Source organism: Mrakia frigida, assembly GCF_051309035.1.
Source record: "Mrakia frigida strain ATCC 22029 unplaced genomic scaffold BDY24scaffold_2, whole genome shotgun sequence".
NCBI classification, from domain to species: Eukaryota; Fungi; Basidiomycota; class Tremellomycetes; order Cystofilobasidiales; family Mrakiaceae; genus Mrakia; species Mrakia frigida.
The window spans coordinates 1,092,113-1,113,288 of NW_027481279.1; the positions used below are offsets into that span (position 1 = coordinate 1,092,113).

The following is a 21,176-nucleotide window of genomic DNA, read 5'->3' on the forward strand; positions in this document are numbered from 1 at the left end:
TCGAGAGACGAGATCACGACGCGTCGTCGGTTCCCATCTCGCTTCCCGAAAATCGCTCGTCTTAGCTCCTTCGAACTGTAAGAAAAGAAGGGGATCATGGGAGAAGTAAGGCTACATAGAAGGAAGCAAGTCTGGGTATCAAGAGAACGCCGGACGGAGAAACAATGAAAGCGACGACGAGAAGCAAACGAACGAGAAGAGGGAGAAAAACACTCAAGGGCCAGCGGGAACTTGTATCGAAATTGAGGACTAGGCTAAAAGGGTTCGACTTAAAGCAGTGTAGAAGGAACCTGTCCTTGGTAAAGAACGAGAACGAGAACGAGACCCTTGACGCGTCTCTCCCTCACGAATCCCTCCGAGGCTGAGGAGCTTGTCGATGGTCGTCGAAGGCGAACTGAGGCATCGGGGGAGCTGAAGGGTCGATGAGGGAAGATGGGGGAGGAGGAGGGGGGAAGAGGGGAGGAGCGTGACTGGCTGGAGGAGCGGAGGGAGAGGAAGGAGGGAAAGCGTTTGGTAGTGGATGATGAGGGGCCGATATTTGAGGACGGGGAGGAATGGGTTGATGAGTTCTGGAAGGAGCAAAAAAGGTGGAGCTGATCAGCGAAGGAAGACGAAGCGGATCGTTATGGAAGAGAGGGAAGAAAGGGAGGAGAGAACGAACCTGCTTGACGATGAACTTCCTCCTGTGCTCGACGAAAACGCAGCAGGACCTTCGTACCTCTCCAATCTCTCCGTTAAGGCTCGATTATGTTGAGTGAGGTTGTTGATCGTAGTCACAGCTGGTCCATCGAAAGCAAGAGAGAATAATCAGTACCAGTCGCGTCGAAAAGGAACAAGACCCTCACCTCGCTCGAGGATGATCTTCTTGGAAGCTTTGTCGTTTCCAGGTGGCAGAACGTCCTTTAGTTTACGGAAGGACTCTTGAAGATCGTTTCGGCGTCGTTGTTCAGCTTCTGTGATCATCGGAAAGCAGAGGAGATCGTCAGTCGAAGAGGCGACGCGTCGAGAGAACGAAGAAAAGGGGGACGAACGGATTCTCGCTTGACGAGCCACGGGATCCAAAGAGCGAGAAGCGGTAGGAGACTGTGCGCTAGGGAAGTAGACAGGTGAGGGGAAGGGAAGGGCCGGTTAGCAAGACGGGCGGCCGGGGAGAAAGAGATACTGTCTCCGACTCTCCAAAATCCTTCCTTACCCTGTAGCAGACCCTGAAGAAACTGATCTCCCCTTCTTCCTCTCCCCTCCTTCCTCTCCGTCGTCTCCGTCTCCTCCAGCAAAAGCAGAGCCAAAGTAGTCATGATCGCCCTCGACCGACTCGAGATCCTCCGTCTCGATACCAAGACCTCCAAAGCCTGATCCGTCGTCCGTATCGAAGCTCTTCCTTTTCGTCGAGGTCATAGGAGGTGGAGGCATGTTGGATTGAGGTCGGGAGTGGAAGTTGAAGGAGGGCGTGGAGGTGTTCATGGGTGCAGCGACGGAGATTCCGCTCGAGCTGGAGGAGCTGAGAGGTGGAGAGGTGTAGGTGCCGTCGAAGCTGTAGGAGTGAGACGGCTGCGAGTAGGTGTTCAGCGGAGAGACGGAGGGGTGACCGTAGCTTGAGTTTGGAAAGATGGGAGGTTGGTAGGCTGGTTATTGACGGAAGGGAGAAAGAGGAGAAGGGAAGATCAGTCGAGCGTTTTGGGGACGAGATTTTTAGAGCAGCTCCGTCTTCGTTCGGAAGAAAGACCATGCGACTGACCAGTGTAGGATTGATAGTCTCGAGCCGGAGGAGGATACGAGAAGGACGTCTGCTGCTGCTGAGGAGCCATCGATCTCTCCATGGTTTGCTGAGAAGGGAAGCCTGACGGAAACGAAGAGGAGGACAAGTAACGTAAGCAGGAGAGAGCGGAGGCTGATCGAACGAAAGTTCTCACTAGTAGACCCGTAGGTGAGAGAGTTGATGATAGAAGATGTTTCTGCAAGCGAGAGAAAGGGAAGCGCTCAGTGAGGAGAGGATAGGAGGGAGAGGGAGAGAGAGGAGGGAGAAGACTCGAGCTCACCTTCCGTTGAACTTTGATCGATGATCTCTTCCTCCTGCTCATCTCGTTCGAATGATTCGTCCATAGAGATCTATGAGGGGCGTAGAGGGATGGATCAGAAGGAAGAAAAGCGAGAGAAGAGAGGGCAAAGGACCGTCAACTGACCTGTCACGATAAGAATTTTAGAGAGGAGAGAAGGCGTCGTTGAGGGTCAAACTTCGTTCACGACTTGTTCAAGCGGAGTTAATCTGAAGGGGCCGTCTTGAAAATCAACAGAGCAGGTAATGAGACCGACGGCCGGCAGAGAGAGGTGGGAGAGAAGGCGAGAGGAGTCGAAGAGAAAGGAGAGAAGGTTGATGAGGGTCTTTAAAGGTCCAGTGGAGGTGAAGAGTGTCATATAGAGGCTTTCCTGTCGATAAGGAAGTCGCTGGGAGGGGTCGAGGGTGGAGGAAAGACGCGTCGAGGGAAGGGAAACGCTCGGGCAAAAGATCCTCTTGAGGTTTGGCGTGGATTCCGAGCAGCTCGAGAGCGGAGAAGAGGAGCTAAGAGAAGAAACGGAAGGAAGGGAAGGTGACAAGAGGTCAGTTGAGCTGCCGGAAGAGAGGGGAGAGAGGAGACGAGGAGAGAGAAACAGGGGAAGGGGACGACGCGTCGGACTCGAGGCTGAAAACTCTCCTCTTTTTGAAAGACCCAGCATCGTCAACAGAGACGTCTCTCGTCACTCCTACAACATCCAAGATGCCCAAAACGCTGGAAGACTCGAGCTCTTCGACCAAACTATCGTTCGTCGGACGCCTCGACTCTCTTCCAGCAGCCCCACCCCTTCCTCTCGCTTCCTCCTCTTTGTTCCATCGCTAATATCCAGAAAGATAACTCACCTTGTAGGCCCTCTCTGAGCTTAACGAGAGACGCTCGAAGATCCCAGCTGCAGTCCTACGACGAGTTCCATTCGAGCTGACGTTCCAGGAGAAAAAGGGCGGTTTGGAAGGTCGTCCGACAGCGCCGAGCAGCACCCTCGACGAGTGCGTCTGAGCTAGATTAACTGCTGGTCCACGCATAACTCGACTGCATCTGCTAAAGTCGAAAAAGCTGACTGTTCTGGTTGGGAGGGAAAGGAAGAAGGAGGGGGAAGAAGGAGGGGGAAGAAGGAACGAAATGAGCTCGGGAACCGCGGCCACTCCTCGATCCTTACCGACGTCCACTCCTCGCCTCTACAACATGTCAAGTCCAGCAGGTAAGCGCTCTTTTGAGTCCTCGCGCGTATACATTGAGACTGACTTGACGTTTGGTGTTGTTTTACAGCTGAAGGAAAGGCAGCGAACGAAGCAGCGAAGATGGCTTTGCAGGTCAGCTCGTGTTTCCTTCCCTCTCTTCCTCTGTTTCCTGCTTCTGATCCCTGCTTTCTTGGATTGGATACAGGCTGCTCTCATCAAGAAACGAGCCGTCGATAAGCAGCTCGTAAGCTCCCCCTTCTCGTCTTGCAGGATAGCGTCCAAAAGAGAAGGGAAGGAGAACGAGCTGAGCTGACCTCTCCTCCCTTCCCTTCCTTCGCCCTCCTCTCAGGCTAGCATCGAGGGAAAGATTTACGCGTTCGAGGGATCTTATCTCGAGGAGTCTAGTAACACTGGTGGAAACATTGTCAAGGTTCGTTCCTTTTCCTTCTTTCGGTGATGAATGGTTAGTCGAACGAACGAAGCTCACCTATCTTCCCTTCCTTTCCCCTTTCTCTCCCCATCCTTTTGTCGATCAACTTGCAGGGATTCGACGGCTACCTGAAAGCCCCACCAACTGGAGGAGCTCACAAGAAGCGATACGAGGTCACGGATGCGGATAGGCTGTTCTCAGGGAGCTCGTTGACCTATGGAAAGGTGAGTTCGACCTTTGACGCTTGTTTCTCAAAGGATGTTGTTTCGGAGGCTTCGAAAGATCTTGGAGATGCAATTGAGAAGTCAAAGGGGGGCATCTGGTAGTGATTCTGGAGCTCTTTGAATCCTCAGGATGGGGCGGTGGAATGGGATCGAAGGAGGGGAGGAAGTGCGAGCTCGCCTCTCCTTCCCTCCCTCCTCTCCCTCCTACTCGGCCTCTTCCTCGCTCGAAAACAGTCACCCTGGCCCTGAAACTGACTGCATCTTGTGTTCTGTCTTTTCACATCTTCTCCTTCAGTCGCTCGAGCTCAAGATGGCCGCCGAAGGTCGTTAGGTCGCTCCCGTCGTTCTTCAGCCCACCTCCTCCCGTCTCTCGTCGTCTTCCTTCTTCTTTCCTCGTCCACCGGAGCCACATCCTTCCACCCATCCACTTCATCCTCAACCACTTGATCCCGACTTCGCTGTCTTCGCAATCTCCCATAAACCTTACAAGTCGGGGCGTTCAAACTCTTGCTAGTTCGATCTTGTCCCTCGCTTCCTCTCCTGTTCTTTCTGTACACTCGCTACGAATCCAAACCTTTATGAATGTCACGTTTCTCTTCATCTCTTTCTTGTCCAACCTATAAGCTCAGCCTCATCAACCAAACCTGCAGGAGAGCTCCCTCCGATTCCAGCTTCGTTCCCGCTCGTCTCCCTCTCGCGTCGAGTCGACTCTCCTAAAGGACCTTCAGGACCTCAGGCTCGAGCGCTTCCTGCGAGATTCCAAGCCAGCACGAAAAACCGACGTCCCAAAGACTGGGTCAGTTCTCGCTCAGAAGGGGGGCGAAACGGCAGGAGAGACGCCGAAAGCGGAAAGAGATGGTCGAAGCGACGCTACTCACGATGGGTTGAGTCCTGTCGAAGTATCCCACAACCTTTCCCTCTTTGTCTACCAGAAACTTGTCAAAATTCCAGCTGCATTGCTCTACGTGCTTCTCAGACTTCAAGTACTTGTAAACCTGCGTCCAGGAGCGAAGGAGAAGCGGTCAGGGAGCCGTCCGCGTCGCGAATCCCTCCCCCGGTCTCACTCACAGGGTTGGCATCGGGTCCGTTGACGTCCGACTTCTTAGCGAGAGGGAAGGTGACCTTGTAGAGTTCACAGAAGGTGGCGATTTCGTCGTCGGTTCCAGGTTCTTGAGCCTGCAGCGGTTCAAAAACGCATTTCGAGAGGGCTGAGCGAAGCGATTCGAACGGAGAGGCTGAAAAGACTTACTCCAAACTGGTTAGAAGGGAAACCGACGATCTCGAGACCTTTGGATTGGTACTTCTGGTAGAGAGCCTCGAGTTGAGCGTACTGCTTGGTCTTTCTGTGGAAGGGGGAAAGAAGAAGAGGGGAAGGGAAGAGAGAGATGGTGAGCTCAACATCTTTTTCTCGATCTCCCCCTGCCATCAGCATCTTGGAAGAGAGGGCGAAAAAAAGGACTCACCCGCACTGGGAAGCGACGTTGACAATGATGACAGTCTTGCCTTTGAACTGCGAGGAGCAAAACATATGGCTCGAGGTCAGCGAAGAGCAAGAAGGGAAGGAAGATCGAAGGTCAAACCGAGGGAAGGAAGGAAATCGAGACCCACCTGGTCGAAGGACAGCGTCTTTCCGGACTTGAGAGCGGCCTGTTTCAACCAAATACAAAGTCAGTTTGAAGAAAAGTCAAGAGAGGGAGGTGCAGGCACGTACAGAGAGGGAGTAGAAGCCAGACATGTTTGATAGGAAGGGAAGGAGATCAAGGTTGAAGGTTCGGAGCGAGCCGCGTCCCCAAGGCGAAGTTCCACGCTGACGCGATCGCTCTTTTCTAGATTATACATTCAGCTTTGCTGGTGCGCGCCGAAAGTTTTCAGTTTGACAGAAGCGCGCGGAAGTGAACCAGAGAAGATCGTAAATCGTGAGATAAAAGCTAGAGAACAAAGAACGAAAAAGAAGAGCAGACAAAACACAACATCGACCAGCCAACCCTCCTCAACCCCACCGACAACGACAGATAAAGAGAGACGAAACGAAAGGGAGAGGTACAGAGAAGCAGAGGGAAACCCCTAATCCTCGTCCGACTCGATCTCGTCGGCACTGTTCTCTCTGTCCTCCCTCGCTCGAGCGTTCCTCCTCGTGTCGGCCTCGACTCTTTTCTTCAGGTTCTTGTTGGCCTGGAAGAGCAGGAAGGAATGAATGTTGGGAACGGAGAGAAGGTGATCAGTGATTGATTCCAAGTCGAGGATCATCGCGAGAGGAGAAGGAGAAGCTGGTGAAAGTGACAGAAGGTGAGAGGACGACGCGTCGTCGAGAGATGAAAGAAGACTCACTTTGATCTTCGACAAGTCCAGCAGGGCATCACAACCCGATACAGGACAGTGGGCAGCCTTCTTCCTGAGATAGGCATGAATCTCGCCTTTCTCGTAGGAGTGAGGGCAGATGGTGCTGAAGGAAAGAAGGAGCGGAAAGGGAGAAGAGGTCAGTCTGGGTCAACGAAAGAGAAAAAGTCCGAAGCCGGAAGATAGAGAGATAAGTTTACTCACGAACTCCAAGGATCCACAAACGTCTTCAAACTCAAAGGACACTTGAACGACTGAGTGACTCCTCCAGCTTCTATGTCCGAATCCGAGTCTGATCCCTCGTCTTCCTTTCGGGCATCTATGAGTGCCAAACAAGAGAGTGGAAAAAATGTCAGCTCAGCGTCGAGTGATGGACTGAGGGGCTCGCGGTCGTCACGAAGGGAAGATGAATGCGACGCGTCGAAGGAGAAGACGCGTCGCTCGAGGCAAGCAGGAAATAGAAAGGACAAGAACGAACCATTGGCGAAGAGCGCGGACATAGGAGGCATTCCTCTGTCCATCGCTCGAGAATCCTATAAGCAGCGGACAGAAAGGAAGTGAGAGTCAGCGTGGATTCGGAAGAATGAAGGAGGAGGAAGGAGAGGAGGGAGAGAGATACTGTCACAAACCCAAACTGCTTGTCGGAAGGTCTTGTATCGAGCCGACTTGGCGTCTGTGGGAAGAGAGTGGGCGAAAATACGGGTGAGCTTCTCGAAGCCGCTCGACGAGACAGGGACGAGGTCGAAGAAGGAAAGAAGAGTCGAACGAGACGTACACTTCTGCTTCGCCGACTTTGCTCGGTACTCCTGCTCCATCTCCTTGCAGCCTGCACGGTAGATCCCTTGAGCATCGGCCTAAAAGTAATAGGATCCGAATGAGACGAGACGAAGACGAAGGCGACGAGAGGTGATGAGCTCGAGCTTTCCTTCCTTCCCTCCTTTGACAGTCCCACCCTCCCTTCGCCCTCCACCAAACCACAAGACGCGTTTAACAAAGAAGAGAGCGAAAGCTAAGACTCACCACCTCATCCTCGTCCTCTCCCAAAGCCTTGAAGATCTTGTTCAGCTCCTCTCGCCTGATCTCGATGAATGCGAGCTCGTCGAGGAGCTCTCGGAAGTTCTGGTCGATGGATTCGAAGAGTTCCTGTAGAGGTAAAGGCACGAGATGGATGATGAACGATAGAAATGTCAGTAGAGCTCTAGATGGAAGCAACGAGGAGGGGAGAGAGCTCGAAGGGAAAGGTGGCGAGCTCGCAGAAGAGGAGAAGGGGAGGGAAGGAAGGGATTCAAGCTGACCTCGTCCTCCATCATGCCAGCATCGTTCAAGGTTGAAGCTGTATCCTGAAGATGCTCCATGCTCTGCTCGATCTTGTTCTTGACTCCGTCCCAGTCCTTCACCAGAGGTTTTAGCTGTAAAACAAGACGCGGAGGATCAGCTTCCACCGTCCTCCTCCCTTCGTTCGAGCTCAACTCTCAACTGACTTTAGCGAGCAAAGCCTTGTCCCCTACGAGCGGCCTGTTGGCGAAGGTTTCGATGGTCAGACCTCTCTCTGCTGGTGTCTTGATAGGTGCATCCTCCTCGTCTTCCATGTCTTGATCTTGTTCCTCCTGAGCTTGAGCGCGACCGGCGCGTGGACGAGCAACGACCTCCTCCTGCTCCTCCTCTTGATCTTCTTCAGGAGGGGTTTCCCCATCTTGAGGGGAACCGGTCTGGAAAGCGAAGGCAGAGTCAGAAAGATGGAGGCGTGGAGATCAAGGAGATGGTAGACTCGCGACTCTTGCTTTAGAACCTCGAGACATATCGGAAGGGGAAAGGGAGGGAGGGAGGGAGGAGAAGGAGTTGGAGGTCAAAACGCAATCGGGCGAGCTCACCTCTTCTCGATCCAGTTGCTACTCGCTCCAGTGAAGGACTTCTCCTTCCGGTGATCTCATTTTCAGATGTTCATTCAGAGAGGACTAGGTATGTTCAAAAACTGGTATCAAGCGAAAGGTGGCGGTACGTATGTAACGAAAGAAACAAAGGGAAAAGCAAGACGCGTCGAATCGGGCGATCGAGGACCCCGAGACGAGAGCGTCGAACGAGGCGAGCCGAAGCGATGGAAAGGATCAGCGTCGCCGAGATCGAAAGGTGAGCTCGTTCGAGGGGGAGGGAGAAAGCGACTCGACGAAGAAAAGATGAACCTCAACCCAATCTCCTTCGTCGGCGATAATGTCAGGGCCAGGAGAGATTCCGTTGATGAGGAGAGACTGCTTGTTGAAGCCTGGAATAACAAAGACTGACTGAAGCTCTTTCCTACGCACTCGTTACTTGTGCAGTCGTTCTCCATTCGTTTTTCTCTTTCCTCGACGCGCCGTCCGCTTCCCGTCTCTCAGGCTCGTGTGCTTTCCTAGGTTTGTGGTCTCGCGTCATTCTCGACGACTGCTCGCTTTCAGTCACTCTCAAAGTCGGAAGTAGAGATTGACATGAACCTTCTGAAGCTCATCCCTCCCGCTGTTCGCTCAATCCGCCTTCTCTCTTTTGGACGCGTTCCATCGACAAACCCCGAAAGAGTAGAACAGAACAGGAGAAGGCAAGACTCATTTTAGAATGGAGCGCACGAAAGAAAGATCTAGAAATGATCGTCGAGTACTGCGAAGGAGAGAAGGCTAAGAGAGAGACGCGTCGCAAAGGAACGAAAGGCAAGGAAGGAAGCACAAAGGAAAGAAAGACGAGTAGAGTGTTTGCGGTTCGGATGTTGGGGCAGATCAAAGCTACGAAATGGTGCTGATGTTGCTAGAGGAGGTGAAGACCTGGCCGCTGTACTCCTCAGCGAATTGGAGGTACTGAGTCGGGATGGGAGGGAGTCGGTCGATGGACTGTGACGAGAAAAGAAGAAACGAAAGGCGACGTCGTCAATGGCTCACTTCGCAGGAAGAGGAGCAGGTCGTTCTAAAAGTGAAGAGACAGGAACTCACTTCGAGAAGAACGAGGGCCATTCCCGCCGAGAGATGCTGGATCGATCGAAGACGGCGTTAAGAGGAAGTCAGATCCAGCTTTGCAGGGGCGGGAGAGAAGAATAGATACTCACAAGAGAGATGTGGCAGTGAATGAACACGGGCGCGGGATCGTTAGAGAGGAAGCGAACGACGGCTGAAGAAGAAAGGGAAGAGACGGAGTCAGCCAACGCGTCGGGTTCGAGTGGACAAAAGAGCGAAGAACTCACCCCATGAAGCAGTTTGGAACGCAGCAGGAGTCGGGAAGGTGTCTCTGAAAGGAGGGTTGACAAAGTTGAAGGATCCTGGGACGGCAGCTGCTGCTTCGGTCGTCGACGTCCAATTGAAAGGCCCTGATCCACTTCCGACGTGCCAGCCTTTGACTCCGTGCCTTCGAAAGAGGAGACGAGAAAGAGAAAAGTCTGCGTCGGTTGGAAGATAAAATAGCTGATCTTACTCACTTGTGAATCGGATGAGAGGGATTTCCAGGAGGAGCGGCCAAGATGAGATCAACGACGTCTCCAGCTCGGTAGGGAAGGGCGAGGTTGGCTCCAAGCGAGAGAGAAGGATCGAAAAGGACGGGAGCTTCGACTTCTCTCCAGAGTTGGAAGGGTTCCTGGTTGAGAAGGAAAAGAGGGGGGGAAAGGGAACGGTAGTGAGCTCGACGCGTCGGAAAGAAAGAAAGGCTCGAGGATTAGAGATACCTTGTTGAGGACCCAGACGGTAGGTCCCTGAGGACCAAGATCGAGTCGAACTACAATTCGAAGAAGAAGAAGGGACGGCTCGTCAGCCTCGTCGAGAGACAACAAATTCGAGACGCGTCGAAGAATGAAACTCACGAGTCACGTCCGCTGGTCCGAGAGGAGGAGGATTGGCAGGGTAAGGAGGGTGGTAGGTAGCATTGAAGGTGACGAAGGTGGTAGCGTTGAGGGGTGCTCCAGCGTACGAGATGCTCGCGATGGAAGAGACCGTCGAAGTTGGCGCCGGGGAGCTCGAGGTTTTGGTGGGCTCGTTGGAAAGGGATTCGTAGGAGAAGAGAGCGTATCCCGAGATAGTTTGAGGTCCCAGACCAGCGACTCTCTGTTTCGAAAAATGAGAGAAAGAGGTCAGCGCTGAGATGTGAAGAGGAGAAGAAAGAAGGACGAACGATGTTGTAACTCGACCCGACAGCCTTGTCGAGCTTGACGAAGATGGCATATCTCTCTCCCATGGCGAGAAGGAGTCCGTTGACGGTGACTGGTTCGATGTATGCTCCATCTGCCGCATAGACGATGAACTCGTGCTCGTCGATGGTGACTTTTAAAGAAAGCGAAGGGATGGAGTCAGCTCGAATCTCGAACGCGACAGAAACGTGAATGTTCCCTATGCTCACAGAAGAGCTCCCATTCCGATCCTCCGTTGTTGAGCTGAAGAGAGACCCACCCATCCTCAGGATCGACGACGATGTTTTCGAGAGGAGTCGAGGAGTTTTGGCAGTTGAAGAAGCTGGAGGAAAGGAAAACGTCGCGTCAGCGGTCGCCGACTGGGAAAAGGAACGAGGCCATTCACTGACATTTCAGGATGAAGCAGCTCGGGACGAGATCCGTTGACGGCCAGGAAGCCGCTGAAAGGAGATGGGCATCTGTAAAAACGAAACGGAAGCGAAACCGTCGAGTCAGAGCTTGCTCGAGAAGGGGAGGGAAAGAAAAGCGACCGACCCCTGAGCCGTGAGATTGGTACCAGCGGCGAGAAGAGTCTCCTCACTAGGACAGATCTGCTGACCTGGATTTGAAGAAAGGACGTCGTAAGAGAGTCAGAATCGGAGCTTGAAAGGAGAAGAGAGAAGCGACGCGACCAGCTTACCTTTACCGTTGACGAGGATCGACTGCACGCAGAGTGGCGAAATAAGAGTGTCGTTCCAGCTGACGAGGAGTCTGAACAAGCAAAAGGAGAGTGTCTATCAGCCAGAGTTGGAGTCGATTCACGAGGAGAGGCAGAGCGACGCGTCTCGAACTCACTCTTCCGAAGGAAGATGAGACCAATCAGCGAGCTGAAGCTTGTAGCTTTCCCTCTCGGCTTTCACGAGCTGCTCGACCGAAGCACCAGCGATGAGACCGAAAGGGTTGGGTCGGTAGGGCCGGGGGTGGATGTAGATCTTGCCTCGAAGTCCGTCGCCGAGAAGTCCTCGCTATTCGAGAAGAGAAGAAAGCGCCGGAAAAAATGTCAGCCTTCGTCCTCGTCTGAGTGTCTTTAAGAGGAAGAGATAGTTCTTACGTTGTGGGCATGATACCAATAAAATCCCTGCTGAGTAGCCTTCCACAAGTAAACGAACGAAGAAGAAGATCGGATCGGAAACTGAGTGACGCCAGGAACTCCATCGCTCCAAGGGGTGCCGTGCTGTTCAATTCCTGGAAGTGATAAAAGAAAGTTGAGGGTCAGTTGGCGCGGCTGGGGAAGACGTGCTCGGGACGAAGAAAGGAGAGAGAGAGCGGCGTCGACGCGTCAAACTCGAGAAGGAAAGGATAAGATACCGTGGTAGTGAATCGTGATTTCCTTGTCGGATTCGTTGTTTACAGTGATCTGAAACAGGAAAGGAGCAGCGTCGCCGAGATCGAAAGGTGAGCTCGTTCGAGGGGGAGGGAGACAGAGACTCGACGAAGAAAACACGAACCTCAACCCAGTCTCCTTCGTCGGCGGTAATGTCAGGGCCAGGAGAGATTCCGTTGATGAGGAGAGACTGCTTGCTGAAACCTTGAAGATTTAAATTCGAAGAAAAAAGGGAAGAAGGACGAAAAAAGTCAGCTCATTCCATCTCCTCCTTGCCCGCCTCTCTGTCTCTCTCTCTTGAAGTCGAACGAAGAAAGACTCACCGTCAGGAGCGATAAATCCAGAGGTCACATCAAAGACGTACTTCCTCGTAACGTTAGTGGAGTAGTCGTAAACGCTTCCGTCGTTGCAGTAAGGCGTAGGGTCGACCCAAGCAGAGGCGAGGCTGAAGAGGGAGAGGAGGAAGAGGAGCGAGGCTGAGAGGGAGGAGGAGGAGGACGAGAGCATGGCTTCAGTTGCTCTGCTGGGAAAGAATGAAGGTGGTTGTTGGGAGCAGAAAAGACTCACTAGATGTTGCCCTTTATAGGTTTTCACGGAGGAGAGAGGGGGTAGAGGCGAACGACTTGTGGGCTGGAGGCGTTGATGTTGCTTGCGATCCTGAGAATCACATTTCTTTCGCTGCTGAAAGCTTGGAAAGCCTTGTCGATCCTCTGGATGCCGAGATCAGCATGACGTGCCGGGCCGAAGCAATGTGTGGTGGGCTGAGGGAAGCAAACGGATGCAAAGTGTCGAGCTCGAGGGAAAGAAGGAGGAGGAGGAGGAGGTCGAAGCTCAACATCTCCTTCAAAGCTCAGAAGAGATCAGCCAGCTCGTCTCTTCGTTCCATCTCTGGGGGACGCTACCTCAGAGGCAATCGAAAGCTATACAGAGTCAAGACCCGTCGAAGATGAGTGTCAGCCAAATGCATAGAGGGGTGTTTGAGGAAGGAAGATGTGAAAGGGCGTGAAAGGACAACGACTCCTTCCTCGGCTCTCGAACAGTCGGGAGACGCTCCTGAAGGCTGTTGACATGCAGTATCCGGCTGTCTGCTTCTCCCGAGACGCTGGGAAGAGGGAGGACGAGTCGTTTTGGGAGAGGATGGAAGAAGAAAAGAGAAGTCCTGTCCCTGTGATCGTTTGAAGTCAACTCGAAACGAGCTCGCCTCTTTCGATCTCAGTCGCTGGCCTGGTGCGGACTCAAATCTGAGTAAGTAAATTTTAAGAGAGGTTGGAGAGATGTTGTCGATGAGAAGTTTTCTGTGGATAATTCCAATCATCTCGTTGGTCGAGAGGAGTCCCATCATCGAAAGGAAGAAGGAGGCGAAGTTGAGCTCGCCCTTCCCTTCCCTCCCTTCTCCTCGCCCCAGATTTCTTCCCTTTCTCTCTCTCTCTCACTCCCAGGGGAGCAAGGTCGACCCAGAGATCAAACGAGAAAAGTGATCCATGCAAATCGAACCGAAAAACTCCCCACTCACTCCTACACATCTCAACCAAAAACCAAACGCAAAAAAACAAAACCAAACCGACTCCCTCCTCTCCTCTCCAAACCATCTAAGGGCACCACAACCTCGCCTCTCCATCCGCTCCCGCACTGACCAACCAAGGCAAGGTAGGATGCCACTTGATATCCATGACTCCAAGCTGACTCTTGACTCCGTGGCCTCGGAGGACCTTGAGGGGGACGATGAGAGGGTTCTGCATGAGATCCGAGTAGACGGTTCCGTGGAAGATGTTGATGGTTCCGTCGTCGGAGCAGGAGGCGAAGAGAGGGTAGGAGCGATGGTAGTGGACTGCTCGGATGGCTTTGGCTTGGTATCTGAGAGAGGAAGGAGAGGGAGGGAGAAGGAGGTCAGTCGACGCGTCGAACGAGGAGGAAAGGGAGAGCTCGAAAAACAGCTCGAGAAAGAGCTGAGGGAGAAGGAAGGAATATGAGACAAACCGAAGAGTCTTGTAAGGCTTAGCAGAAAGGTCCAAATCGAACCAACAGAGCTTCTTGTCGTACGATCCGACGATCAAGTTGTCTCCCATGGGATGAATGTCGATCGACGAGAGCCACTTGAGTCCAGGCTGAAGGGTCTTGATGAGAGCTTGGGCAGCGAGATCGTAGAGCTTGACGTATCGTTGAGTCTGAGAAAGACGCGTCGAAGGAGAAGTCAGCGTCACGCGTCGAGAAAGAGAGAAAGAGGGGAGGAAGGGGAGACTCACGACGACGAAGAAGTGGGGTTTGGAAGGGTGGAAAGCGACCTTCTGGACGAGTCCCTTGGTCTTCTTGAAAGGCGATTGGGTCATGTGCTTGGAGAGCTGGTGGATCAGGACCGACTTGTTGGCACCTGAGGAAGAAGGAACGAAGCGAGAGGGAAGAAAGGAGACGCGTCAGTTTCGTCGCTTCGTCGAGTGAGAGCCTCGAAGGCCTTCTTCATGATGCGTCAAAGCATGAATGGGAGCTCACCGTTCGTCGCAACGGTCGAGAAGTAATCTCCCTTTCGGTGGAAGGTAATCTGAGTAGGAGTTCCAGGGACGTCGATGATGACGAGAATTCCACGGTTCCTCTCCGAATCGGTTCCTCGAGCCCATCGAACGTCCGAAGGCTTGGTAGGTTCCGAGGTAGAGGCTCCGGTGACGGCTTTGAGGGCGGCGGTGGTGGTGGAGAGGGCGAGGTGAGGATTGAGGAGAGGGAGAGGAGCAACGAGGACGACCTTGTTCTCGCTGGAAGGAAGAGAGAGCGACGAGGGATGAGAACGAAGTCAGTTTCGGGTTTGAAACCTCGAAGAGGATAAACACAGAGAGGAAAGAAGGACTCACAGGGTAGCAGCAAAGAGCGAAACGTCCTTGTCGGGACACCACTCGACACTGAAGACGGGTCCCTTCCCCAACTCGGACTTCCAAGCCAACCTTCCAATCGACAACTCCCAAACCCTGACCACTCCATCCTCTGCTCCCGTCACCAACCAGTTCCCCGAAGGGTCGACGCTGATGCATCTCACCCTCGCGTGTCCCGGATGAACGTACTTCAACGCGCTCATCGTCGGGAAGGGTCTCAACTCCTTCGGACTGGGCATCTTGGGCACCAGACTCTCCGGATCGATGTTGAGTCTCGTCTTCCTCATCCTCGGGGCGAGGTAAAGATCCAAGCACCTCTCGAACCTCTCCTGCACGAACTCCTTGTACTGAGGCACCGCTCGGAGGGAAGCGAACTTCTGGGGCATGAAGTCCTTCTTCCTGTCTCCCTTCTCGGTTTCCTCCCAGACCTGCTGCTCGTCCGGATCGAGGAGGTGTTCGGCGGGAGGGTTGTAGGATTCCGAGTCGTCGGGGAGTCGAGGAGCAGGAGCGGGCATGTGCATGGCGTGGGGAGCTCGTTCTTGATCGTCGTTGGACCAGAGGGCGTAGAACTGAGGTTTGGTGGCTGCTGGTTTGTTGGGGACGATTCGACCTTGACGGATGGCTCGGACGATTTTCATGACCTGAGAACGAAGAGACGATGATGATCAGCTCGTGGTCTCTCGAGAAGAGGAGGAGGAACGACGAGACGCGAAGGAAAGAGAATTCGAATCTCACCTTCTTGTGCTCCCACTTGGACGCGACGAACCTCGCCTTGGGCTCTGCTCGACCACTCAACGGCATGACCTCCTCGTGACTGGTGTACCACTCGACCGTAGGAGCGTAAGGATCGTAGTTCTCGTCTGGGTTCTCGGCGTTCTGAAGTCGTCGAATGATGTCGAGCTCGGCGTCGGTGAGGGCAGTGTTCTGGTGGAGGAGCTTGTCGGGAACGGAGGTCCTACGAATTGAAGAGAGAGTATAGATGATCAGCTGAGATCCGTGGAGATCGAGGAGGAGCTGAGTACTCACCAAGAGTCGGGATCTTCGACTGTCGACAAGAACCTGTCGAGCTCGTCTCCCTGAGCAGGTCGCATAACCTTCTTTCCGTTCTCGTCGTATCCGATGTGAGGAAGGTCGTCGTACCAGTGCGAAGGGATGTCTCCGACTCGGTTGGGGGCCTAAGAGGAAAGATCGGGGAGGGAAGGAGAAGGGAAGGAAGGAAAAGAAAAGGTGAGCTCTTCAGAATTTGAGCTTCGAGCTCGCGGAAGGAAGGAGGGGGGGAAGGAAGAACTGAAACTTACGTCCTCTGTACTACTCTCACTACCGTAACCAGCCTCGATATCGGGGTAGACCCTCTTGGGTCGTCCGGTGAGCTGACTGACTGTCCAAACTCCAGCTCGTTCGTCTTCAGGTCGGAGGATGATGGAGGGGTCTCGCTCGTCGGGTTTGGAGGTGTTCTCGGCGATGAAGTGGGATATAGGGGATTTGGAACGAGATCGAGAGGAGCGGGAGAATCCGGTTGAGCGAGAGTGGGTGAGGGAAGGAGGTGGGGAGGTTCCATCGTCGTTCTCGAGAGCTTCAATGTCTGAAGAGTTGTATCCATCCTCGTCGTCGTCCGAGTCGTCTCCTTCGAGCTGATCCTCCTCCTCGTCGTCTCCTCCCTCAGCATCGGCGAAATCTCCATCGTCCTCCTCGTCCGAACTTCCGAGATCGAGTTCAGGGAAGGGTTCCTCCTCGTCGTCCATAACGGCTTCGTCGTCTGTGTGCTCCTCTCCATCCTCCTCGTCTCCTCCGAGGCTGAGGTTGTCGGGAAGAAGAGGTTTGCTGGTCGAGGTGGAAGCTTCGGGCTCGGCCGTTTTACGCTTCCTGGAGGACTGGGCGAGAGGAGCCATAGTCGAAGAGGGAGAAGGGGAGAGGCGGGAAAGGAAGAAGGGAGGGAGAGGGAGAGGGAGAAGGGTGAGGGTGAGGTTGGGGGTTGAGAGTCTCCAAATTTCGAAGTCAGAGGCACAGCCCTCCCCACCTTCAAACGACGACAATCAATTTTCACTGCTACACTGATTTTGGTAATCGTGATCTCTTCGACGAACTTAAGGATGCGGTGAGAAGGAGAATTGGACGAAGGAGTGGAGAGAAAGCAAAAGAGGAGGAGACGGAAGTGAAGGGAGGAAGGAAGGTGAGCTCGTTCGTTTCCTCCTCTCCCTTTTCCTCTACGAGGGTGGTCAAAGAGTAGCCTTTCAAGGGCTGATATGGATGCGAGCTATTAAAAATAGCGTATACACTGTTAGGTTTAGAGGGGCGCTACTCTAGAGCACGGAACAGTGGAGAAGGAAGTAAAGAGGGGAAGGAGAGAACGAGCGAGCTCAACATGGGAGAGCTTCGTTCTCTCTACCTCTCTGCCAGGGGAAGAAAGACTCGTCAAAGGTCCCGTCAACCTTTGAACATACAACTTGACTCTTTTCGATTCGCTCTGCAGTTTTCCGCTATCGAACATATCGAGCCGTCCGATGCTGACCTCGATTTCCTTTCCATCTTCACTTCTCCTCCCTTCCTCCCTCTCTTTTTCCTTTGCATTTCAGAAGACTTTCCTTCTCGCTTCACACACCCCCAATACAATTCTCGGACCAATCAAGAGAGCTATAGTCAAAGGGACGTGCTTGCTTTCTCTTGCATCGCCTCTCCCTTAGGTCGCTTTCGAGGGTGACCATCGACGAGAAGGGAACGGCCAGCTTCTTCCTCTCCTTCGACTCTGGTTCCCTCCCCCTCCTCGTCTATTGGCCTCATCGACTCAACACTATCTCACGCTATCTCCAGCTTCGCTCAAGGCTCAAGATCGTCGCACTTTCTCGAGGTCAACAGCAAGACTGGCCCTTCCTCTCACCCCTCCGAACGCGCGTGCACCTTCCCTCTTCACAGTGCCTCCCTCGAAGTGCAGATCCATCGCTGATCTCTCTATCTTGATCACTCTAGGATTCTGGATCCTCTCCGAATCTCCTGGAACAGTAGCCTTGAACGCATGCGATCCTGCGACGCGACGCGACCAACCTCTCCTCACTCGTCTTCCTCGTCGTCGCTCCCTTTGTCTTGCTCTCCTTTCCTCTTCTAGGTCTTCATCACCAGTAGGAAGCTCGAAGGACGCGACTCACCATACTTGATTTGGTTTGGAACCCGAAGGATCGCCGTCCATCTTCCAGAAGGTCGTCCTTCTTGCATCAGATCCAACGCTTCGCTCTGCTCCCGTCCCTCTTTTCTTCACCCGCGAAAGGGTTTTCGTGAGTGCTTTCTGCTTTTCCTTTCAACCATCATCGACACCTAATTCCTTACTCTTCGAGCGGCTGAAACATGGCCATCTCGCTCTTCTTCCTCCCCTTTCTTTTCCTCCTCCTCAGCTTCGCCTTCGCTCAAACCAACGTCACCAAATCTGGAACTGGAACGATTTACAGCTACTCTACCAACGTTACCAGGAGGGTGACGTTCGATGTGACTTCGGGGTTCATTGCGCCTGATGGTGAGTTCGTAGGCAGGAGGGCGGGAAGAGAGATCGACGAGCTGACTCTCCTTCACTCGTCTCCCTTCCTCAAGGCTTCAACAGGTCGGCCATCCTGGTCAACGGAACTTCGCCTGGTCCGGATCTTATCCTGGACGAGGGGGATTGGATTGAGGTTCGTCTTCTTTCGCAAATCTTGGACGCGTCGTCGGCTCTTCTTCTTCGACCCTTCTTCTTCTCCTCTCTCCTCGAACTCCCTGTCTCAGCGACGCCGACACAAAACCTCTTTTCATTCATCTTCATCTCTCAGATCATCGTCAACAACGAAGCTGGAGAGGATATCGCGATCCACTGGCACGGTTCGTACCTTCCCTCTCCTTTCCTCTCCTCGATCTCGAGCTTTCTCTCCCTGGCTGACTTTTCCCAACCCCTTCCCCTCCAGGCATCGAGCAGCATGGAACCCCTTGGAGTGACGGAGTAGCAGGAGTCACCCAGTTCCCCATCCGAACCGGATCCTCCTTCGTCTACATCTGGAAGGCGACGCAGAGCGGTTTTTACTGGTACCACGATCATGATGTGAGCGCAACTTCCCCCCTCAAATCACCGAAGAAGGGTCACTGACTACTCGACTCGTTTTTTCAGCGAGGTCTCCTCTCCGACGGATTGCGAGGATCGATCTTGATTCGACCTCGACCTGGCCGACCCAATCCGTTCGCTCTCATCCCAGGAGCTTCGGAGGAGCAGCTTCTTCGAGCTGAGAAAGATAGTAGAAACTTGATGATTCACGATTGGTCGCACGTTCCTTCTGATAGGTGAGTTGGTTTTTCCTCGCTCAAATTCTTCGAGACGCGTCGAGCCTCCGGACTCAGGTCCGTCTTCGTTGCATCGTCTTGAGGTTTATTGACCAAGAAACTTCTGTTTGATCTGCTCTAGGATCATGACCCGCTGGAACGAGACCAAGATCGAGCCTCTGTGCATGCAGTCAATCCTTATCAACGGGAAAGGTTCGTCGTTTAATCTCTTCTTGTCGAAGACGCTTGCTGATCTTTCCGTCTTCTCTTCTTTTTCTCGACGCCAGGTCAACAAGTCTGCCCCTCCGACGATGTCTTAGACTCTTACAACGCACCTCCTCGTAACGTTGGTGGGAATCTGACGAGGCAAGGGTGAGCCTCAGCTTCTCCTCTTTTCCTCTTCGAGTCACCTCTGACTCCACTTTCCCCAACAACTTCACAGATGTGCGAGTCCCTTCAACACAGCCATCTACACTTCTCCTGCAGTTGAACCTGATCTAGTCGATCCAGAGACGTGAGTTCATCTTTCCCCTCCTCGACTTCGAAGACTGACGCGTCGTTCTTTCCCCGCCTCAGGTTCTACAACTGCAACACGACCTCCGTCACTCCTCTCGAGAACGTTGTCGTCGATTCGAAGTCTGAGTGGGTGGCTCTCCAACTCCTCAACGGAGGAAGCAACTGGAACGTCATCATTTCCATCGATGAACATCCGATGTGGGTTGTCGCCGTTGACGGATCCTACATCACCCCGGTTCGGGTCGATGGAATCGATATCGCCATGGGAGAGAGATACGCCGTCTTCGTCAAGCTCGATAAGGCTGCTGGGTCGAGTTACAACATCGTTCGTCCCCTCTGACTTTTCCCGCTGTTTCTCATCCTCCGGCGTCGCTGATCTCACTTCTTCTCTCTTCTTTCGAACAGAGAGCCGCAGCCAACGTTCTCCCTCAAGTCCTCACCGGATATGCTCTTCTCTCCTACGAACCCACTACGCCGAAACGAGATCACAAGAAGCACCGGGGGACCAAAACCAACAGCACCGTTTCCCCTCCCACTGCAACAGCTTCCTCCCTCGCCAGCATCGCCTACGGAGGAGAACCTCTCGACCCTTCCAACTACACTCTCTTCAACGCTTCATACCATCCTCCTTACCCTTCGAACCCTCCTCCTCTTGGGGAAGCCAACGTCACCAGTGAGTTCAACGCCTCTTCCTTCGCCTTTTCGAGACGCGTCGCTCATCGATCCCCTTCTTGCTTCTTCCCGCTGCAGTCCAACTCGACCTCTCTCTCCAATCGGCTACCGTCTGGGTGATGAACCGTCAACCTTGGAAGACTCTCGACACTCCTATCCTCTTCGATCCTTCCACTCCCGTCGGTAGCAACCTCTCCTTTGCGTACGAGTCCAACGACGTGGTGGATTTGGTGATGACTGTCGAGGCGGGACAGCCCTCACATCCTGTTCACAAGTGAGTTCGTAAAGTATTCTGTACATCCGCTTGGAGTTGACGGAGGCGTTCTCTCTTCGCTCTCGCAGGCATGGAGTCAAGGGATGGATCGTCGGACAGGGAACGGGAAGCTTCAACTGGACGTCGGTTGCTGAGGCTGCTGTAGCGGTTCCGGATTTCTTCAATTTCGTGGATCCACCGTTCAGAGATAACTTCAACACGCTGAGTGGGGAGGCGGCTTGGAGTGCGTTCGAAGTCTCGTTTTGTTTCAACGAATGGGACGCGTTGCTGATTCTGTCTCGGTCTTGCCTTCTTCCCACGCAGCCGTTGTTCGATTCGTCTCCAACGATCCTTCGCCTACCTTCATTCATTGCCACATCTCTCTCGTGAGTTTGTCCTCGCTTCAACTCCCAAAGTAAACTACTCGGGCTGACTCTCGCTCGACGCGTCTTTGTTTTTTTCGTTTGTTCAGCATCTTTCGGCTGGGATGACTGTTGTTCTTCTCGAGGTGAGCTTTCTCTTCACTTATCAACTCCCCTCTTTCATTCCCATATCGATCCTCTTCAATTCTTCACTCTCCAGAACTGACTCTTTCTTCTGTCGTTCGCCGCTCTAGTCGATGAACAACCTACCTCCCATCCCCGATCGCTACCTTCAGTACGCCGAAGAGTACAGTGGGAGGAGCTTCAACTCTTCTCTCAGTGATCTTGCCGAGTGCCCGCCGTAGAGGTCGCATTGTTTGTTTTTTAAGTGCTGAAGATGGACACTCGTTTTGCTTTCGCTCGTTTCTACTTCACGCTCGTTCCACTGTACTCAGGCTACCTTCGTTGCTCCCAATATGTACATATATTTCATCTACAAGGACTTTTTGCACCTGCTTTCGTGCT

General features: G+C 53.3%; 7 protein-coding genes across 7 annotated transcripts; 2 read left to right on the forward strand and 5 right to left on the reverse strand.

Annotated features, from left to right (window-relative positions):
• Window positions 1-89: 89 nt before the first annotated feature.
• Window positions 90-2,181, reverse strand: BDY24DRAFT_375881 (uncharacterized protein). Its single transcript, XM_076638605.1, has 8 exons — window positions 2,037-2,181; window positions 1,911-1,952; window positions 1,736-1,837; window positions 1,193-1,622; window positions 1,032-1,090; window positions 846-953; window positions 662-779; window positions 90-569 (listed from the first exon to the last, which is right to left on the reverse strand). The coding sequence occupies exons 1-8, from the start codon at window positions 2,098-2,100 to the stop codon at window positions 344-346; spliced, it is 1,149 nt and encodes a 382-aa protein (XP_076500894.1). The 5' UTR covers window positions 2,101-2,181; the 3' UTR covers window positions 90-343.
• A 1,052-nt stretch (window positions 2,182-3,233) lies between these two features.
• On the forward strand, window positions 3,234-4,214 carry EAF6 (Eaf6p; the record flags this gene model as incomplete). Its single annotated transcript, XM_076638011.1, has 6 exons — window positions 3,234-3,249; window positions 3,318-3,361; window positions 3,435-3,473; window positions 3,579-3,659; window positions 3,773-3,883; window positions 4,179-4,214. 6 exons carry the CDS (start codon window positions 3,234-3,236, stop codon window positions 4,212-4,214), a joined length of 327 nt encoding a protein of 108 aa, XP_076500895.1.
• Window positions 4,215-4,596: 382 nt separating this feature from the next.
• Window positions 4,597-5,618, reverse strand: BDY24DRAFT_411691 (glutathione peroxidase; the record flags this gene model as incomplete). The annotated part of the gene is made up of 7 exons (XM_076642959.1): window positions 4,597-4,632; window positions 4,762-4,878; window positions 4,952-5,059; window positions 5,133-5,226; window positions 5,347-5,393; window positions 5,492-5,530; window positions 5,595-5,618. The coding sequence occupies 7 exons, from the start codon at window positions 5,616-5,618 to the stop codon at window positions 4,597-4,599; spliced, it is 465 nt and encodes a 154-aa protein (XP_076500896.1).
• Window positions 5,619-5,776: 158 nt separating this feature from the next.
• On the reverse strand, window positions 5,777-8,053 carry BDY24DRAFT_100232 (NSE2 family E3 SUMO-protein ligase). Its single transcript, XM_076635780.1, has 9 exons — window positions 7,702-8,053; window positions 7,516-7,629; window positions 7,241-7,363; window positions 6,996-7,074; window positions 6,850-6,893; window positions 6,699-6,753; window positions 6,425-6,539; window positions 6,212-6,326; window positions 5,777-6,055 (listed from the first exon to the last, which is right to left on the reverse strand). Exons 1-9 carry the CDS (start codon window positions 7,807-7,809, stop codon window positions 5,948-5,950), a joined length of 861 nt encoding a protein of 286 aa, XP_076500897.1. The 5' UTR covers window positions 7,810-8,053; the 3' UTR covers window positions 5,777-5,947.
• A 917-nt stretch (window positions 8,054-8,970) lies between these two features.
• Window positions 8,971-12,788, reverse strand: BDY24DRAFT_411693 (Cupredoxin; the record flags this gene model as incomplete). Its single annotated transcript, XM_076642960.1, has 18 exons — window positions 8,971-9,075; window positions 9,175-9,210; window positions 9,288-9,349; window positions 9,423-9,583; window positions 9,654-9,808; window positions 9,897-9,946; window positions 10,032-10,272; window positions 10,340-10,488; window positions 10,565-10,677; window positions 10,745-10,813; window positions 10,890-10,953; window positions 11,035-11,105; window positions 11,190-11,359; window positions 11,446-11,579; window positions 11,703-11,751; window positions 11,843-11,922; window positions 12,042-12,163; window positions 12,757-12,788. The coding sequence occupies 18 exons, from the start codon at window positions 12,786-12,788 to the stop codon at window positions 8,971-8,973; spliced, it is 1,863 nt and encodes a 620-aa protein (XP_076500898.1).
• A 391-nt stretch (window positions 12,789-13,179) lies between these two features.
• ERB1 (ribosome biogenesis protein ERB1) lies at window positions 13,180-16,547 on the reverse strand. Its single transcript, XM_076638606.1, has 8 exons — window positions 15,875-16,547; window positions 15,603-15,751; window positions 15,312-15,531; window positions 14,559-15,217; window positions 14,206-14,462; window positions 13,962-14,086; window positions 13,696-13,883; window positions 13,180-13,572 (listed from the first exon to the last, which is right to left on the reverse strand). The coding sequence occupies exons 1-8, from the start codon at window positions 16,463-16,465 to the stop codon at window positions 13,308-13,310; spliced, it is 2,454 nt and encodes an 817-aa protein (XP_076500899.1). The 5' UTR covers window positions 16,466-16,547; the 3' UTR covers window positions 13,180-13,307.
• A 1,320-nt stretch (window positions 16,548-17,867) lies between these two features.
• Window positions 17,868-21,174, forward strand: BDY24DRAFT_438052 (Cupredoxin). The gene is made up of 15 exons (XM_076644329.1): window positions 17,868-18,078; window positions 18,153-18,232; window positions 18,368-18,416; window positions 18,500-18,633; window positions 18,700-18,869; window positions 18,991-19,061; window positions 19,136-19,220; window positions 19,291-19,362; window positions 19,425-19,689; window positions 19,770-20,037; window positions 20,115-20,310; window positions 20,379-20,533; window positions 20,614-20,675; window positions 20,762-20,797; window positions 20,906-21,174. The coding sequence occupies exons 1-15, from the start codon at window positions 17,913-17,915 to the stop codon at window positions 21,014-21,016; spliced, it is 1,920 nt and encodes a 639-aa protein (XP_076500900.1). The 5' UTR covers window positions 17,868-17,912; the 3' UTR covers window positions 21,017-21,174.
• The last annotated feature ends 2 nt before the right edge of the window (window positions 21,175-21,176 follow it).

What these genes read in the sequence shown, in the direction of transcription:
- BDY24DRAFT_375881 (XM_076638605.1), bottom strand. Translation starts at nt 2,100, where the DNA reads ATGGACGAATCATTCGAACGAGATGAGCAGGAGGAAGAGATCATCGAT. An exon ending in AGACTATCAATCCTACACTG is followed by an intron (nt 1,623 to 1,735) that starts GTCAGTCGCATG and finishes GTCAATAACCAG; the next exon opens with CCTACCAACCTCCCATCTTT. An exon ending in GGCTCGTCAAGCGAGAATCC is followed by an intron (nt 954 to 1,031) that starts GTTCGTCCCCCT and finishes CGATGATCACAG; the next exon opens with AAGCTGAACAACGACGCCGA.
- BDY24DRAFT_100232 (XM_076635780.1), bottom strand. Translation starts at nt 7,809, where the DNA reads ATGGAAGACGAGGAGGATGCACCTATCAAGACACCAGCAGAGAGAGGT. An exon ending in ACAAGGCTTTGCTCGCTAAA is followed by an intron (nt 7,630 to 7,701) that starts GTCAGTTGAGAG and finishes CTTGTTTTACAG; the next exon opens with CTAAAACCTCTGGTGAAGGA. An exon ending in GTCCGCGCTCTTCGCCAATG is followed by an intron (nt 6,540 to 6,698) that starts GTTCGTTCTTGT and finishes TGGCACTCATAG; the next exon opens with ATGCCCGAAAGGAAGACGAG.
- ERB1 (XM_076638606.1), bottom strand. Translation starts at nt 16,465, where the DNA reads ATGGCTCCTCTCGCCCAGTCCTCCAGGAAGCGTAAAACGGCCGAGCCC. An exon ending in GTCGAAGATCCCGACTCTTG is followed by an intron (nt 15,532 to 15,602) that starts GTGAGTACTCAG and finishes TTCAATTCGTAG; the next exon opens with GACCTCCGTTCCCGACAAGC. An exon ending in AACCCCACTTCTTCGTCGTC is followed by an intron (nt 13,884 to 13,961) that starts GTGAGTCTCCCC and finishes CGTCTTTCTCAG; the next exon opens with ACTCAACGATACGTCAAGCT.
- BDY24DRAFT_438052 (XM_076644329.1), top strand. Translation starts at nt 17,913, where the DNA reads ATGGCCATCTCGCTCTTCTTCCTCCCCTTTCTTTTCCTCCTCCTCAGC. An exon ending in TATCGCGATCCACTGGCACG is followed by an intron (nt 18,417 to 18,499) that starts GTTCGTACCTTC and finishes CTTCCCCTCCAG; the next exon opens with GCATCGAGCAGCATGGAACC. An exon ending in TCGCACGTTCCTTCTGATAG is followed by an intron (nt 18,870 to 18,990) that starts GTGAGTTGGTTT and finishes GATCTGCTCTAG; the next exon opens with GATCATGACCCGCTGGAACG.